The following is a 17,976-nucleotide window of genomic DNA, read 5'->3' on the forward strand; positions in this document are numbered from 1 at the left end:
AAATCTAGAGCCTGGCTTATATTATCAGCCAATATTAGCTTATCACAAATAAATAGGTATTGGTGTATATGTTGTCTTCCATGTGCTGATAAAATGTTGTTTTTAAAGACTAGAATGCAGAAAAAGAAATTTGGGGTAGTTTAGAAATGGTGTCAATCACATAGTTAGTCTAGCAGAGCGGCTCTCAATTCATTGTTTACAATACTTCCTGCAGCACATGCAGCAGAGCCCACATCACAGCTGAGCAGATGGTGGTGCAGATTCAAGCAGTGTGGAAAACATTCACATTAATGAACAATGACTCATTTTTATTCAGTTTACAATTTAAGTTGATCATGTGTTGATATCAGAGTGTTTTTACTCTCTAACAATCGACATGAGCCACTAAAATCCACCATCAGTTTTCATCTCAAATCCCCATTGAATAGTGTTTTCTCCTCAATGTTATCAGCTTGTACCAGAAACAAATTTCAACACTCTCAGTTTGTGTCTTAGTCCTTGTTATGTCCTTGTGGTAAAGCTCCTTACTGTTAACTACACAGTATGTACACTGCATAGTACTTTTGCAATACTTTGTATACCCTACTGAAGCAAACAGAGAGTGAGTAGTGACATTGATGCATTGGGAAGAGGCCATTCCTCACTGTAAAAACAAAGAGAGAAAAGCAAAACAGGTGTCACATGTAGTATTATAGGTGATATGTTAAGTATAAGCTATGAAATGTGGATGAAATGTGCATTCCCTCCTATTAGTTTCTCCTCCTCATTCAGAAATGATGCAAGTTTTTAGCTGAGAAAATGAGATTAAATGTTCATTGTTATGAACTAAATACCTATGGGCTACACAACTGTTGTTTTCATGCTGAATTAAATGAAGGGAAACAAATGGGTGCCTGGAAGGAAGGAAGCCAGCATAAAAAACAGATCACAGACTTTTGGAAAAAGTTGAGCAGCAATACATACTAAAGTGTAAGTTACACATAGATGGAGGGCTCAGAACACGTCCTTTTATTTCCATTGAGGTGGGCTTTGAGGAGCCAGTGGGAACTGAAATGAACATGACCTCCTCTTGCACAGTGAGACAAAAACACCATAACATATCAGTGTCTTTCTCACACAGCACTCAGCCGCAATCTCACTTACCACAAACACTTCCTGCTAGGTTTCCACAGCGGGCGTACGTGAAAACAAGGAAAGAAGTGAGCAATTGCAGTATCACCAAGGCTCCTCTCACTCTGACAGGCTCACAGGCGTATCATTACACCAAACACAGTGACGCAAGTCTCTTCATCTCCTGTCTTCCTCAGCGTTTCATAATATGTACAAGTAGAATAAGTGTTTCACCTCTGGCCCATAGTGTTTTGAACCCCCCTCTGTTAAACAACATCGACTATGCCCCTGTAGGGAGCTGTAGAGCCAGACAATGAGGCTCCTTATCAAGCTGGACTGCTGGGCCTTTGCTCTGGCTGACAGGCTGCAGCAGAGACACAGCTACTATTGGGAGTGGGGTATATATATAGAACATCAGGATGGGCTTCCTCTTTCTCTCAGCCTCCCTCTCCACCCATCTGTCTCTGGCTTTATAAAAGGTCCTCCTGATGGGTTGAGTGAGACGGGTTACTGCGAACAAATTCACAGCGCTGCAGTAAAATCAATTCATTAAACCCTAGTGCATGGCAAGGTTCCCATATCTTGCAATATTTGTCCTCAATAGTAATGATAATGTTAAATCTGTGTTTGGAGACAAATATGGCACTAAAATATGCAGCAGCTGACACAATATTACTTCAGTGGGATTTATTCTTAGTTATTGTGAACCAGCTTATAGAGGCAATGTTATTTCGATGATGTCCTCGTGTAATTAAAAATTGTTTTCAGTAGTGAACTCTTTTAATTATGATGCACAAACAATATGATTAAAATTAGACTTACCAAGGCTAAAGTATTACCAGTATTCGGAATTAACAGATGACACACAGGGATGACAGACTTTTTTTGTTATGTGAAGTAAGACTAGGAGAACAGACTAGCTTGGATGTAGCTTTAATGGGATTGTGCAGCAGCAGAGGAGAGGATATACAACTGATTAGAAGAACAAATGGTAGAGAAGATAATAAAAACAACGCAACTGCACGTGTTTGAGACAATGCAATAGACGAAGGGAGATGTACTGAAGGCGTGTAAACAGGTAATTGTACGTCAGTGGGTATTTATGCAGTTACAAAGGTGCATAGAGATCGTGAAGTGCCTCAATTAATTAAAAAAAAATTAAATTACGATTTGTTAAAACAAAATCCACAGTCGAAATTCATCTGGGTTGATTTGTAATACATGAATACAATTACCTGTGTAGGACAGACCAGCTATCTGTGCCTTCTGTCAGCAACAGTGAACACAACATGCTGCGACAGAGAGTGTATAAAAATGATTCAGTAAGAAAATAGAATGATAGTGGTGTAAATGCAAACAGAACCAAGCTGCTGAAATCAAGCCGAGTTGAATGATAGCCACAATACTCGCTTTTAACGATATCCACTTTTACATAATTAATAGTCCTAAAGCAGATATAATCAATATTCCTACATTAGTGGATCATGACTTGAATGTGAAAGGGGTTGTTTGTAGTGATAAACCACAGAGAGGTATAACCAGACTTCACTTTAAGGAGCTTTATAGCATTTCTCAGCTCTTCGTTAACATTTCCTGTCTTCAACAGTCTGTTTTGGTTCAGTTTTACCATTTCTTTTTTTACAAGTCACATCAGGCAGCTGCTTTCAGTGAAAACGCTTTAAGGAATGATATTACACGCTCTGCAGCAAATGGAAGATGAAGTTGGCGACGAGCTGGTAAATGTAGTGGAGCATTTATAGCGTCAAAAGAATCAAGTATTTCTCTTAGGAATAAGTCCAAAATGTGAGCTAAAATACTCAGAATATTCTCAAATCTTTAGTGTTTCACAGTTTTCACAGCCTTCAAGCAGCCAAAGACTATGTTTATGCAGGTTTAAATAACACAGCAGTTAAAGTCAATTGAAACTGAGACATCTGGTGCATGGCAGGTGGTGTCGTTTAACGGGTATTAGGCCCGATTGAAAAGGTCTGCAGGAATACATCAGACAATAAAGGTTTGAAATCACTGCTCTAGAGCATATATCCATATTCCAGGAAGTAAATGCTAAAGAGAGAATTGTGCATTGAGGAAATACTCCCACAATGCTTTATGAGTGTGAAAATGAATGCGAAACACTGTGAGAACTGTGGTTACTGGTACTGGAGATAGGAAGACCTTGAGGCCTTAGATGTGGGTTCTTTTTCTGATCTTTACAAGCTCCACTGCCCCGGGTTTATGCACACATTTATAGTTACATACATTCTATACTGAAAGAAAGCACTCCAGGAAAACAACGGAGAAAGAGAACAAAGTCATGTCCTCTCAGGATAGTGGGTCAATAGTTTTTAGGTCTGAGGTACAACTTGGTGTTTATATCGTCTGCCTGTAGAAACCCAATACCAAACCCACAAGAGCAATGGCTGTGATCCAATTAGATCTCAGTTTTGGTGCCCTTTTATAGTTTCCCTGCATAGTTTTTCAATATCCCTCTGAAAATAGCCATCCTTTGTTGCAGAGTCATTACAGTATTGTGTTTACAAAATAACAATCAATATGAAGCAGAGATCAAACCAAAACATAGTCCAGAGAAGAGGTGGCTGTAGACAGAAAACTGTTCAAGAGGTGTTAGTGGTGTTTTCTACGTGTCAGAACCATGGACAGAGTATAGTATTGTGTCTGAGAGAGAGATGCTACATCACTCCTCATGCTATGCTGTACTGAAGGCTTTTATTGTTCTGTCTGAATGGTGTTCTACACATAAGTCATGGCACTGGATAAATAATGTAGCCTAATGCCACTGAATGAGGCAACAGACAGCAGCAGTACATGAAGTACCAGACTATCTCCCCTCTAATGTCTCTTTTCAGTTGCTTTGCCACCCCACAGCCCTACACACACACACACACCAAGTACAAAACTCTCAGTATGGATGGATGCCACATGATGTCACATGATGAGTCATAAATCAGCAAACCAGCTCTCTGCCTGCCTGAATCTTTTACATTTTAATGTATGTCTGGTTCACTTCTGCTATTCACAATTTGAGAGAAGCGGCATGTATTTGCTTCAAATTGATACTGATTCACACAGCTAAACACACCTTATTTATAGCTGTAGTTATGCAGAAAAGGAAGCTTGGGTTCCCCTGTGTGAACCTTATTAGTCATCAGCGAAGCCCATTTAAGGCTATAGACTTGTAAGATTCAGGATCTAGTCCCAACCAAAGAGCTTACCTGTAAGTGACCTTCAGCATCAGCAGAATTTCTAATACATTTGTGTGACTCTGTCATCATGAATTGTTAAGATTGTGCTTAAATTCAAATCTTAGGTTGCATTTTGACACGCACCATGTCCAGTTAGGTGGCATTTGCCATGTCTGCCATGTCTAGGTCAGTTCCAGTCACATTAAGATGTCATTCATGAGATAGAAATAAGCTAAATTTCTGTCTTTTCTCCAAATACCCACAACTTCAGTGCTAAACTAATGCACATAATAAACATTGTGAATGCTAAATAATAGCATGTTTGTATTGTCATCATGAAAACGCAACATGGTGATTTAGCATTTAGCTCAAAGCATACCTGTAGATTAGCATGACGTTGTTTTATCGGTTTGACATATTTAAAAAAAGTTTTGTCTTTGTAGTATACTACTGTTATGTAGTGTTGACATCATCTGCCTTTTTAAAGAGCTACTGAAACAGATTTACAACTTTATTCAGTGGAGATCTTTAGTGCAAGACACAAATTAATCCTTGTCTGGAAACTAGCTGTGTATGGACAAAGGATTTATTTTAATAGTTTACTTTTCCAGCCTTATATGAGTCAATTACTGCATACTGCTCCTGTTTAGCTTATTTTTTAAGGAAACTAAATATTTTATACAAGAACTGAATACATAGAATATGAAAAACCTATATATGTATAATATTTTGAATTCAGACTCATGCTTCCAGCATAATTTTACAGATTTGTTCATTTAGAACTTTGCTGAGGTAATTCAGGGCAATTCTTGCTCTGGATATGAAAACAGAAAGCATAAATATGTGGCCTGCAAATATTCAGTATTAACTGTGAAGGTATAAATGATGAACTGAACGATATTGTACTAGTTGACTGCGGCACTTAGCAAGACAAGCAATAGAATAAAGAAATACGATGTTATTACATTAGTTCATCACTGTGTTGTGTCTGCTGTCTTTCTGCTGTGCTTTTCAGAAAGCTGTGAGTATTTCCCGTAGTTAAATTAAGATGAATTGTTGTGGCAACAACCCTGTTGACCTGCTAGATGGAGGAGGACTTGTCATCCTGGTAACACAGAAAATGAAGGAGAAGCTTCAAACGCGCTGTTAAAGACTGCATTTTAACCCAAGGTATGTCGTTGTCCTAAACTTAACCTGGTCATTTTAGTGACTAAACCCAACAGCAAGTGAAATTGAAGCTTAAAGGGGAACTTCGTTTTTTTTCAACCTGGGGTCTGTTTTCATATGTCTTTTCATACATGTGAGTGATGGAGAAATGAATTTTCGACATAGCTCCAGTATTTAGCCAGGCAGGCAGCTTAGCAGCTCAGCTAGCAGCTCAGCTAGCAGCTCAGCTAGCGAAACGTATGGGGCAAGTTGCCCCCCCGCGTCAAAGTCCGCCCTAACGTGCTTTTTTTCCCCACACTGACCAGCTCAGATAGTCTCAACGAGTCTCCCACAACATACTAGAGATGAGAAGTGAACGAAAACCTCCACATTACCTGGCGATCGCTATTTGTTGTGGTCTGTATCCAAATCTCAGGACGCTAGAAAGCAAATCTCGTTCCGAAATCGCGCGATAGCTCACGACATCGCGGGGGGGCAAGTTGCCCCATACTTTTCGCTAGCTGAGCTGCTAGCTGAGCTGCTAAGCTGCCTGCCTGGCTAAATACTGGAGCTATGTCGAAAATTCATTTCTCCATCACTCACATGTATGAAATGACATATGAAAACAGACCCCAGGTTGAAAAAAACCGAAGTTCCCCTTTAACCAGATTTTAAATCCACACCATGACACCAGTACCATACTCTGGGATTATGCAGACGTGACTGAATGACAGTGTGTGGGATCAGTGCCTGCTATCTCATTTGCTCGACATATTCACAAGCAGACGCGAGAGACGGAGACTCTCAAACTGATTTCTGTCAGAGGACAAGGATTCTGAGAGGAAAGACAAGGTGAGGCCAAACAAAATAAATCATATAATAAATCTCAGCCTGATCAACAATGTAAGTATTTGTGTGTGAAGAGTCTATTTTAACTTCTGCGTGACCTTTGCATTTTGATAATGTCTGTTTTTAAGAAACTTCACAAAAAATATGGAAAAAAGGATTTATTCTCAAACATTGTGGTCCATAAAGTAAAGAGAACATGGAAAAATGTGAATTTTAATGACAGACCCTGTGCAAAACAGATAAAATAATATGTGGTAGATTTAGCAAATAAGGCACAGACACAGATATTTTATTTATCCTGTCATTAGCTTCAATCAATGTCCTTCTTTCGTCACTCTCATTAACTTTAAATAAATTGCCCTTCTTTCCTACCCCACAGCCACAATTTTACTTTAACTTTAAAAACATGTCAATAGGCGGAGATTTGTACCAATTCAGTTAGAATGAGCTTTGTCTACTTTGTTCTTAACCTCACCTCATAGTGATTAGCTCACATTGATCTGACCAAATGGCTTTGTGACCCACCTAGCACAAATGTGTTTGGAGGCCTGGTGCGTGACAAAGTACAATACTGAGGCCTAATTAGGTTTCCCACCAGCAGCCAATTTTACACTCGGAAATGACTTACAGTAAATATTTTTGAGGGCCAAGACTCAACATGGCTCAAACTGTCCATCCTGAGAGGCCTTTTCTTTGTAATGACCTACACGTTGCTTCGTACCAGACTTACTTGGAGTGACGGTGCGCTAAGCTGGTTTTGTTGTAGCTGCTTTGGCAAAACAGCACTCGGAAATAAAGCGGCTCAGGAGAGCAGTAGCGTTACAGTGATGTAGATGACTGCAGACAGCGGGGTGTATTTCACTGAGCCCATCTGGTCTGTTTGAAAGTGTTGCTGAGTATAAGAGAGGCGGTCAGGCGGTAGAATGGAGTGGGTGATGGATGGGGTGATGGATGCACGGGGAGGGGAGAGAGATGAGAGTGCAGATTTTTGGGGGCAAAAGGAGCTCTTTTCCGGCAGAGTTGAATCTCAGGCTTGGCTGTGGCACACTGCTCTGCCTGTTTTCATACCAAGGCTCTGGCTCCCAACCAGCTTCAACCATCCAGTGCCTCTAAACACCACCCTCCCTCCCCTGCAACCCACCCACTCACTCTCTTTCTCTTCCCTTCTCTCTGACATTTTGGCTCACCCCTCTCTTCCCCATCTTCATCTTTTTGACTCTCATTCACTGCCTGCTTCCTTTGGCTCTCTGTTTTCGATTTTCTTACCTTCACTCTCTCTTTCTCCACCCCAGTTGGGATTTTTTCTCCAGCCTTCCGGTAGTACAGAGGGGTGAGGGATAGGACCAGGGCCTCCAGGTTTCCATAGCGATACTTTGTGTCTTGATGTCATTAGTATTGACGATGTGCAGCTAGGCCAAGCTGTCCTGGCAGAGGAGCTGTTTACCGTTTACCCAAACTTAAGCCATTCACTGTGAGATTAGTGCGTGTCTGTGTGACATAATTCAGTCTGACTGTTGCTGTTTTATATTCAGATAACACCGAATGAAAAGCAACAGATTAGAAAAGGTGCTTTATTTGTAGTCGTGATGAAAATCTCTTAGCAGAAAGCAGCACGGTCAGGGTCAAGGAGCAGGATTTGCATGGGGAGAGGCTTCGAGTGGTGGAAATGCTGCTTCACGAAGAAGCATCCTCTGTGTCTGCTTGCTCACTTTATGATCCCTGGAGCATGTCTGTAGAGCACAACTCCCAGCCCGACTACCCGTCTCGCTGCTCAGTCTCCTGGCTGCTTCACTGCCTCATCTGTCTGAGGAGATGGACGTCCTCTAGCACCACTCCTCCCTTTTAGAAGTGCATGTGGGCGGGTTTGTGTCTGCGTGCTTGTGCGTCCTAGTGTACAACCTCACACAGTGCTGCTCCCACATCTCCACCTACTGCCGCTTGTTCAGCTCAGAGCTCTCCTGCAGGCCCTCAGCTGGCAGGTCGCAGCCTCCGTGGTGCCAAGTAATTAGTTCTGCTTGGTTTCTGGGGCCAGGGGTGGACAAAATATGGATCCATATCGATGCTGTCACATCACATGCAGGGAGAGCACATCTATGGGCTCACCGAGGACACATGCACAGATCCTTGACATGGGGATGTAATATGCAACATCCTCCTTGCATCTTTTTCTCGCTTTATTCTTGATAAAGATTGGGTTACACACACACATTTATTGTTTTCTTTATTTTCTTTGGTTGTTCTGGGACCTTCCATTTAAGTATAATCAATAATAGAGGCCAGACACATGCATATAGATATGTAAGGAATTGTTCTGTAGGCAGGATGTTTATTATCACATTTCTCTCTCATCTTAATTAGCTTGGACTTGCTACATATATTTTGTGTGTGTGTGTGTGGTTTATTTAGGAAGTTTACAGCATAAAATGGCAGATGACACGCAATGGCTCATTCACACCTAAGGATGAAGGACAGAATACAGTAAGAGATTCTCTCACAGCCAGTAGACATGAAAAACAATCAAAAACTATTTAAATACATATAATTTGAAACTATGCTTTATTTCCTAAATAACCCCAAATTCTGACATCTGTTGATAAGAAAATTGTTTAAAGATCTGGACTAACAGACTTTGTCTAAACTGTGTCATAACCAGTTATGAGTGATCATTGCCAAAAATATTTTCATTTGGTCATGCAATACATTGTTATCACTCTGTCTGTCTTGCAAATTATATGGTATCTGCTTCAAAATCCCACTATATTTGGAGCTCTATTTTGCATTGTCTTTGCTTTGAATGATTTATTCCCCTGGGTGTACTCCAACAATACATGCCTGACCCTGAATCTGATGTTAATCTAATTCTAACAAAGGCAGGAACCAACCTCATGTAGCTGCAGATGCGTGGGTGTGCATGTGTGTGAAAAATAAGTGAGAAGTAGCAAAATTTTGTGTCTAAATGTAATCTATGACAGATCATACACACACATACATGCATCCAAAAGCAAAACTTTGAGACTGTAAGTTTTACAGCCTGTTAAATCCCTATTTAGTAATTGTGAGTGGAATGGTAAATTAAGGTTTATACATGTGTAATGAAAAACTGTGTGTGATGTATTGCTAAGGTTGAAACATGTAATATTTCTTTTGCCAGATGGTGGTGCTCTAAGATTATTTCCTTTCGTATTGGAGCTCTGTTCCTGACACTCTTTCATGGCTCACTCTTTCGTTTCTATATGAATGTGTGTATACTGGACAAGATAGATAGATAGATAGATATTGCTTTACATACTGTGTTATATATAGTAAAGATGTTTTTTGTTTCATTAACTGAGTCTAATTTCACATCAACAGAAGAAAGCATTTTTGACAGCCAGCCAGGATGATAAACAGACAGATGGATACACCACTTTTGCCAGAAATTCTCCTCACACCCTGTTACATCAGAAATGGCAAATCCTTGAGGCTGCAGAGATCCCCCTCATACCAGATTTATGAATTGAGCCAATAAAAATTAAGCCTCGTCCAAGTGAGAAACTGGCTAGTTGAGCTTATTGACACGTTTCTGTTAAAGTGGCAAAATGGCAGGAATTTATCATCACAGTGGTAGTGGCTTATCCACCTTAAGCTCGTCTGCATGTGTGTGTGTATGTGTGTGTGTGTTTGCATGGGTGGGTTTGTGTGTCTCTTGTAGATAGAAAGTGTGGACAGACAGCTTGCCACCCTGTGGGCACCACAACTACAGTCGATCTGTGATCCACGCTGGCAGCTGCTCTGCCAAATGGGATTTTCCCTGGAGATTACAGCCTCTAAGTGTGACACGCTCGCATGTGTTTGTCTTGTTGTTGACGGAGTGCGTGTGTGGACTGTTGTAATAAAGAAATGTGTGTGGGGTTTTTTTGTGTGTGCTGTGGGGACTCTTGAGCCGAGGTGCTCGGAGAACATGTTCTGTTGTCACATGGGGCTGGTTGAAACATGACTGAATGGCTGCAGGGAACCCTCTCTGGCAAGCTGCATGGAGAAAAGGGGAGGGAGCTTGTTCAGATGTGGGTCAGGCTTTTTCCACACTGCTGCTGCTCTTATTAGCGACATTAACTGTTGTTGAATAGACATAAGCCGTCCATTCTAGTGGTTACCTACAAATGATGGGTACAAAAAGGGTGATTCACTGTGTCAGCTGTTTGATACTTGAGTTCAGTCGTAATTAGAGCACATACAGGGTACTACCTGGAGAAAACAACAAAAAAAGATTAATTGGCAGGTAACTTGATTGTTTTACAAAACAAACTGTCACTGATCTCCTGGTTACAGATTCTCAAATGTGTGATTTAGTTGTTTTTTTGTTATTTTATATCGTAAACTATAAATAACTGAATCACAGCACTAACAGACGATGCCATGTTATTCTCTGGCAAATTAAGATAAATGTTTTTTTTTTTCCTTTTTTATTGAAAGCCAGGCAATTATTTGACTGATTTGGGAATAATGTGCAGATTAATCAATAATGAAAGTAACTGCTCATGAATATTAATAATTATATGAAACAGGCAGCTCCAGATTCACCTCGAGCTGCAAGGCTTTTGTCTCTGACTCATTCATGTGGAATCTAAGTGCTACAATAGTAGAAAACATGCATGAATTCCATTTTTTCTGCTGAATTTTCACACTGAACTGTTTTCGGAATCCATTTGTGTTTGTCTCAGCGTGGAGCTGTCCACGGTGCTGAACTTAAGCTGCGTATGGATCCACAGTCATGTATGGGGAGGTGGCTTTGTAGCCACTCGCTAACCTGCTTAACCTACTTTCTACTGACCAGTCTTTCATCTGTCCATGGAGAGGAAAGTGCTGTAGGATAATATAGCGTACTTAACTACCCACACATTGTCCATCCAAGCCTTCCGGGTAACACAAACGGTACTTTGCTCTCCTGTTCTCCTGGTTCCTTTCCCTTAATGCACCGCTGATCATTTCACTAATGAAATCCAGCTTACTCCGAACATGAACTCCCCATGTTCGTTCCATTACCCAACTGTTGAAAATGTGTTGGGACGTGCTTCAGCCTTTCATTAAGATGAATATGACCAAAATAATGACAGTTTAAGATCTTAATTGTCCAATTACATGGACAGCTGTTGTGCTGCATTGCAATGCCAGTTCAATGCCAGTTTCCTAGCAACCAGAGAGGTACAATGCAATGATTTCTGTTAAGTGGCATCATTTCCTCTCAGCAAGACTAGACTGTACACTCAAAACAAATTGCAACGTGTGCATGCGTGTTCACCTTTTGGCTAATTTGTATGTTGCTGTACTGCTTGAACATGCAGTGCGAGAGAAACATTCACTAATGTGTGTGTTTGTGATAAGATACCCGCTTACATGGACGTCCGTAGGGGTCGTGCGTGCGTCTGTATGTCCTCGAGGTCTTCACGTGAAATAGCTGTGGCGCTGCAAACAAACAAACCGTTGTGTTGATTAATTTTCATATAAAATGCACCGTCCTGTGCTAATCATTGTACATGCATTCTTTTCAATTAATCTATTATCAAGGGAGGCTGAGAGAAGGGGGGAGGTTGGGGGAGGGGAAAGGAGAGTCAGGGGGAAACAGAAATCCAATCCTGCTGGTCCGAAGTCTCGGAGCAATGGAGCATTAGTCTCATCCTGATGTAATTGGAATGACACCAAGAGTAAAGCCTGCTGATTTAGGGACAGCCTCTAGGCTTGATTTAATGCCCTCTACCAAAACTATACATCCATCTTTTTATCTTTCTCTCCCTCTTCCAGGCCCTCTGTTCTCTCCATAGCCCTCCCCACCCTATCTCATACTCCATTCATTCACCAGCTACTGCCATGTATCTCCATCTGTACCCTATTAACAGCAGTAGCAGCATTTTATAATATTTAACGCCAGAAAGCGGTGCACTCTCAGTGGAGTGTGCATTTTACTTACTCCTACAGTAGTGGCATTTACATGCTTGAATAGCCGTGTTTTACTTTCACGGAGGTTATGCTTTAATACTGAATAAATATCTCGAGGAGAATAGAGCACAGAAAGGGCAAACTAAGAAGGTGTATCCAGGCCAGGGTGCTGCTTCCCTGGGGTTTGCTGCTGCTCAGTCCCATGACAGATGGACTACCAGGGCAATCCTATTACCCCCATGTGTTGAGCTGCTCTTAATGCCAGGGTGGGTTGCTTGGCTAATGGAAGGCAATGAATGTTTGAAGAGAGAATCTCATGCTACTGCATGATTATCATCCTGATTTGTTTGGTAACATGGAGAAAATCTAAAAGCAGTCAACATGATGACTTTGTAGCTCAGCCAGTGCCCTATGATACAGCTCGTCTCACTGAGGGCCGTCATATCAAATCAATCAGGCTACTAAATAGGCTTTGCTGTATATATGCCAAATAGCCACTTCACCTTTCTACAGCAAAGAGAAAGAAAATGCCTTTTTAGATTGTGTGTGTATATTTTTGCTCTACCTTTAAACCCATGCATTATATTTAAATACTTTATTTCACAGAAAGCATAAAATTATTCCCAAATTGTGATATTTTTGCATTTGGTAGCAACATAATGAACTTTTCATGGCTATGCTTTTACTGTTTCTGAATCCACCGTGTTCTTAAGTGAAAGTACTCCGTAGTTTCAGTACACTGGCATAGAGTTGTTTGTGATAAATGTATAAATTGAGGCATTATAGATTTGTCTCCCATCAGAGATCTTGTGGCAGTTATTCATTTATTTATGTGGCTATATTAAACCATTGTGGGTAATGCTGTGAATCAATTAGCAATTATTGTAATATTGGATTTCCAGCCACGCTAGCCGGGGGTATAGTGATGTTGGTCAATACTGGTCTGTCAGTTCACCATCATGGTGCCCAGGGGGGATCAGTCATACTGACCCTGGTAATACGCTGACATTTAGACAGGATATTTTGATTTGTCCTGTGAAATATTTCAAAATCTACTTGATGGATTTGGACATTTTTTAGTGTCACTGAGGACACACCATGTATATTTGCTGTTTTTTGTGGCCCAATGACTTGACATGTGAGATGTCACAGCAGCTACTAAAGGCTTTTCATGAATTCTGGCACAGACTTTCGTGTTCCCTTCAGAATCGATTGTAATAACTTTTATGATCTTCCATCTTTTCATCTAGCATCAACAAATTGAAATTTCATGTCATTCAGTACTTACCATACAAAGCCTGCAAACGTAATCCCATCAGTCTTTGCAGTACTTTATGTTGTGTACTATCAACTAACAAATGGTAGCATTTTAAAGTTCCTCCTCTGTTGTTGGTTTAACTCCAAAAAACTCATCTCTGTGTATGAAAGTTACATATTTCCACTTTGTGTCTTAAATTTGCTTGGATGTAACTCTTCACTGATGCTTTTTTTTGAAGTGCAGATCTGTGAAGTCCCTGTCTCTCTTCCTATTCGCTGCACTTCAAGCTCACTAGCTCACATATGACTCTGCTTCAACCCTGTAAAGCCGTTGTACGCTACACAATACCTTGATTCTAATTCTGAAAATAATAATGACACAGAAGCTCTGCAAGTTTGCAAGACTGGTTCCTCAGGTTTGTTATGTATGAAACCTGAGAAGTCTGAATCTGTATTTTTGGGATCGGGACACTGTACTTTAAAGTTGTAAATGCTTAGTAACGGTGTTGACTGCTTATTTCACTAATGATGTGTCTTCTAGTACACATAAAAACACCCTATAGACATGTTAACAAGGTAAAAAGCTACCTTTTTTGCTTGTTTTTTTACTGGAGGGAATCTTTAACACACCAAAATAAAATGTCAAAACACATAATACCTGCATAAACATGTTAAGCATAATCACTGTGAACATGATAGCGTTTTAGTTCGAAGCATCGTTGTGCCTAAGTGCCTGCTCACGGAGCTGCTAGTGTGACTGGAGGCTCTTTGTCTCCTTTTCATATTTCTGCATCAGTGTGATGATGCACTGTTACTCATCAGGCACTTCATTTAGCAGATGAGCCAAAACAGACATTTGACTCTCTTATTTATCCGTACACAGCACAGACAGCACAAAAACGTCACATGCACATAATATACTGTACCTTGTTATTACAGTTTACGTAGATTTCCCCTATATCGCCCACAAACACGATAAAATGTACTTATATGGAATACCCCACATTGCATTACCGGTGACTGATCGGAGTGGCACACCTCACATGTTTGATACAAGTTCATACATTAATTTACTCAGTCCCTGTTATTTTATTAATTTTCCATTTATTAAACAAAGATAGTAGAATCTGTTTCCAAAGGAAACATTTTACAATCAAATAACTGTCAAATCTCATAGTAATTATTCCACAATTCCAGCTCTAATTGTTTCATTATTTATACCTTTTTATCTCAAAATCCGATTATCAATATGCGCCTTAAATAGATTTTGGATTTATTTACTATAACCTCATATTTGTTGCATTAACCGGATGAAAATAGTCAATATCTTAGCCTGTTTAAACCAGACATTATCCGGTGATCAATACAATATCGACTGTATCCTTGAGATATGAGGTAATTGCAAGGAACGTATACAAGTATTTGGTGCTTCACAGCCGCTGTGCAGTGAAATATCTATATGTGAAAGTATGTGTACGTGTGTGTGCATGTATGTGTTGCTTGGTATGCAGACAGCGTCTTTGCAGCCTGTAGCCCTACACCGGCATCCCCAGGTCAAGCAATTACCACACATCAAGAAAAGCAATTGGCCATGACTAAAATATCATTGCCATGTGATTGTGTCCCTATGTTTGGTGCTGCTCGGGCCTAATTTAACCCACTTTGTCCATACGATCGAGGAGAATTGAGGACACGCTCTCCAATTCTGGTGGCCCCCCGAGCATTTCTTGCAAGTCTGACACGTAGCAGCTGGGCTGTAGAAGCGCCGTCACTGGTCTCTTACCCAGTGGAGTGGGAGATGGGGTGTAATGAGCGGGAGAAGTGAGCTAGCAGAGGAGAACAAGTGGTAGGTTCAGTGGAGGAGGGCAGCAGTAAATGAGCCGTAGGCTGCAGAAACTCGAGGTCTTGTGAGTAAAAGCAATGAGAGTACGAGTGCATTGACCTGTGATCACTCGGCGAGTCACGTGAGATCACATTTTGAAGACTGCAAGGAGGTAAATGGGAGACTGAAAATGAAATGGGGGGCATATGCGTAGAGGGAATGAGACAGAAGCAGGGAGGGAGATGGTGGATGATACTAGAGAGGCGGCATTGATCCCAGGCTTTGGCTCCAAGCAGCATTATCCACTTATTCCTTCATTATACAGTCAAATATCTCTGTGCCTTAACTGCCACTCCCGCCCTTCATGTATGTGCCTCATAATTTACCCCCTCACCTCCCAACAAAATCTGACAAAAACCAAACCTCTCATCCATACAGCTCCGTCCTACTAAACCCATTGTTTCACTGATTCCATTTCAGTTTCTTTCGCTCTGCTCAGCTGTAACTTAGCCAAAGTCTTTGTGGAAGAGAAACGCTGCGTGTTTCTTTTGTCCTCACGGATCCTGTTTAAATATTGATAGAGATGGGAAGCACCGTTGACCACTCAGTTAGATCTAAGAGGGTCAAGCATGGCAGCATTTCTCCGCAGATTTCATTAGAGGAGCAGAGGACTGTAAATATGGAAACGTGAATCGCAAGGCTCTGGCCGATGCTCCAGCAGCCTTCATTATCCTCCTGCATGGATAATGCTCCGTAATGTATTCCGATGGAGATGGAGGTTGGAGGGTGATGGGGTGTAAAATAGCATGTGTTGGAAGGCCCCGCTTCTTTGCAATGAGCTGCCCTAGCTTCCTCACAGCCGGATCCCCATTAGTAGAGGAGCAGAGGATTGGGTGTGCAAATGGTCCCATGGATTAGAGAGCTAATGCATTTAGGAGAGGGGGCTCCACAATCTCTTTATTGCTGCTGCTATGTGTGTTGAGGCTCAAGCAGGGAAGATACCCGGTCCCTTTGTGGAACCAAAGAGATTTAGGGTAAAGCGAGTAGATAAGGGCAGAGGTGCACTGCACAGTGGTGCAGCACACACACACTCATCAAAGATTATGGTTTGTCCAGAAGTGGCATAGTTGTGTGTGGTGTTATTAACTCTGGCTGGAAATGAGATCTTACCAGAAAGAGGCGCAGACGGCAGCCTCACTAATCTAATTAATCAGCGTCTAGTTTTTTTTGTCATTTTCATCTTCTTCATACTCGCCTCTACTTAACCCTCCCTCATTTTCTATCTCCCTTTGTGTCCCTCTCTGTCCTGATTTCTCTGAATCTGAACTTGACGCCCTCCGTCAAGGCAGAAATGTGCAGTGTCATGCACTCCTTATAATATATCTCATAAAGCCCCTGTTGTCCTCTCCCAGCTGAGATGGGTTTAGCTGCAGAGAGAGAGGAAAAGCATAGAAAGTAGCCTCTCTGCTCAGTCTGCTGTGATGTATAGATGCTTCTGCAGCAGGATGGAGGGGTGGTGGATCTACCAGGCTTAAGAGGCAACCTGCTACCAGGCCATAAGGCAGCTTTGGGCTTTACAGGCACGAAGCTGGTTAGTTGTCATCGGGCAGTGAGGGAGCAGATTTCTGAAGTCTTTCTGTGGTGGTGGTGGTGGTTCGATTGAGCGTCACATTTGCTGATTTTTTAAAGAGCCAGCCGCCAAGACAGCAGGGAGGGGCCCAGCAGCAGCAACAGCAGCAGCACCACAGTGGGTATCCACCGTACAGCTCTGCGCTATCCGGCACAGTGAGTCAGCTGAGCTCGGCGCCGGTCCGCTCCTCTGACTGAATGAATGAATGAATGAGACCCCGCAGGATTTGGAGACAGAAAAAGGCGAAAGATGCAACTCCGGAGAGGCTGACACGGAAATGCCGAGGTGATCGGAGCGAGCTTGTTGACGCATAATCCCGCCCGCCCCGCTGGCACTGGGAGGGGGAAAATCTCGCCTGCCTAAACTCCAATCCTCCAGAACAGATTTACGGAGTGCGTTACTGCTGCCGCAACCTTTCACAAGACATCCATTCATTTTTGGCCAGCTCTGCAGCTCTTCTTTATGGTGGTTTTGGGTGTTTTAAGACGTCTTTTTTCGGGGAGATCCATGACTTATTTGAAGCAGAGGACCTAATAATATTAATTCGGGTATTAATCGACAGTGTCACTGCATCGCGTCGCTTGTTAGATGAGGTGTGGACAGGATCTGCCCGTGCATCATCACCGTCATCACAGGTATTTTTGATCGCGTTTTTGTGTTGATTACACCGGAGATCTGGAGACATGACAGGCCCCCCGCTGGTCCCACGGCCCGCCTGCTGACGGTACCGGGCAGGATGGGAGCAGGTCTGCCGCTTTCAGGATCCCGAACCAGCCGATTTATCAATGGAGGAGGAGAGTGACACCCGGAAAATCAACAACAGCTTCCTACGCGACCACAACTATGCAACCGAAGGTATTTAAAGCAGCGACGTTAGGTGGGAAAAAAAAGAAAAAAAAAAGACTATTTCTTCGAATTACCTGCGGCTATAGCCAGAAGGATGCTCATATCACAGACAGAAATAAGTCACTGTGACTATTAATTCTAACATCACGGCATATATCATGTAGTTTAAATGAATTAGACTTTTTAATGAGCCCATAAAG

General features: G+C 41.8%; 1 protein-coding gene across 2 annotated transcripts in view; it reads left to right on the forward strand.

The window, feature by feature from the left end:
• The window catches only part of ppp2r2ba (protein phosphatase 2, regulatory subunit B, beta a), a 45,787-nt gene that overhangs the window by 4,684 nt on the left and 23,127 nt on the right, over positions 1–17,976 (forward strand). The window contains exon 1 of one of the 2 annotated variants that reach the window (XM_022201740.2): positions 16,796–17,785. The exons of the other annotated variant lie outside the window; for it this stretch is intronic. Coding sequence (XP_022057432.1) covers positions 17,716–17,785 — 70 coding nt within the window. The 5' untranslated portion in view covers positions 16,796–17,715. Of the gene's footprint in view, positions 1–16,795; positions 17,786–17,976 lie in introns of those variants that run through there. 2 annotated transcript variants of the gene reach the window in all.

The sequence above is a fragment of the Acanthochromis polyacanthus genome, chromosome 10, assembly GCF_021347895.1.
Source record: "Acanthochromis polyacanthus isolate Apoly-LR-REF ecotype Palm Island chromosome 10, KAUST_Apoly_ChrSc, whole genome shotgun sequence".
Classification (NCBI taxonomy): domain Eukaryota; kingdom Metazoa; phylum Chordata; class Actinopteri; family Pomacentridae; genus Acanthochromis; species Acanthochromis polyacanthus.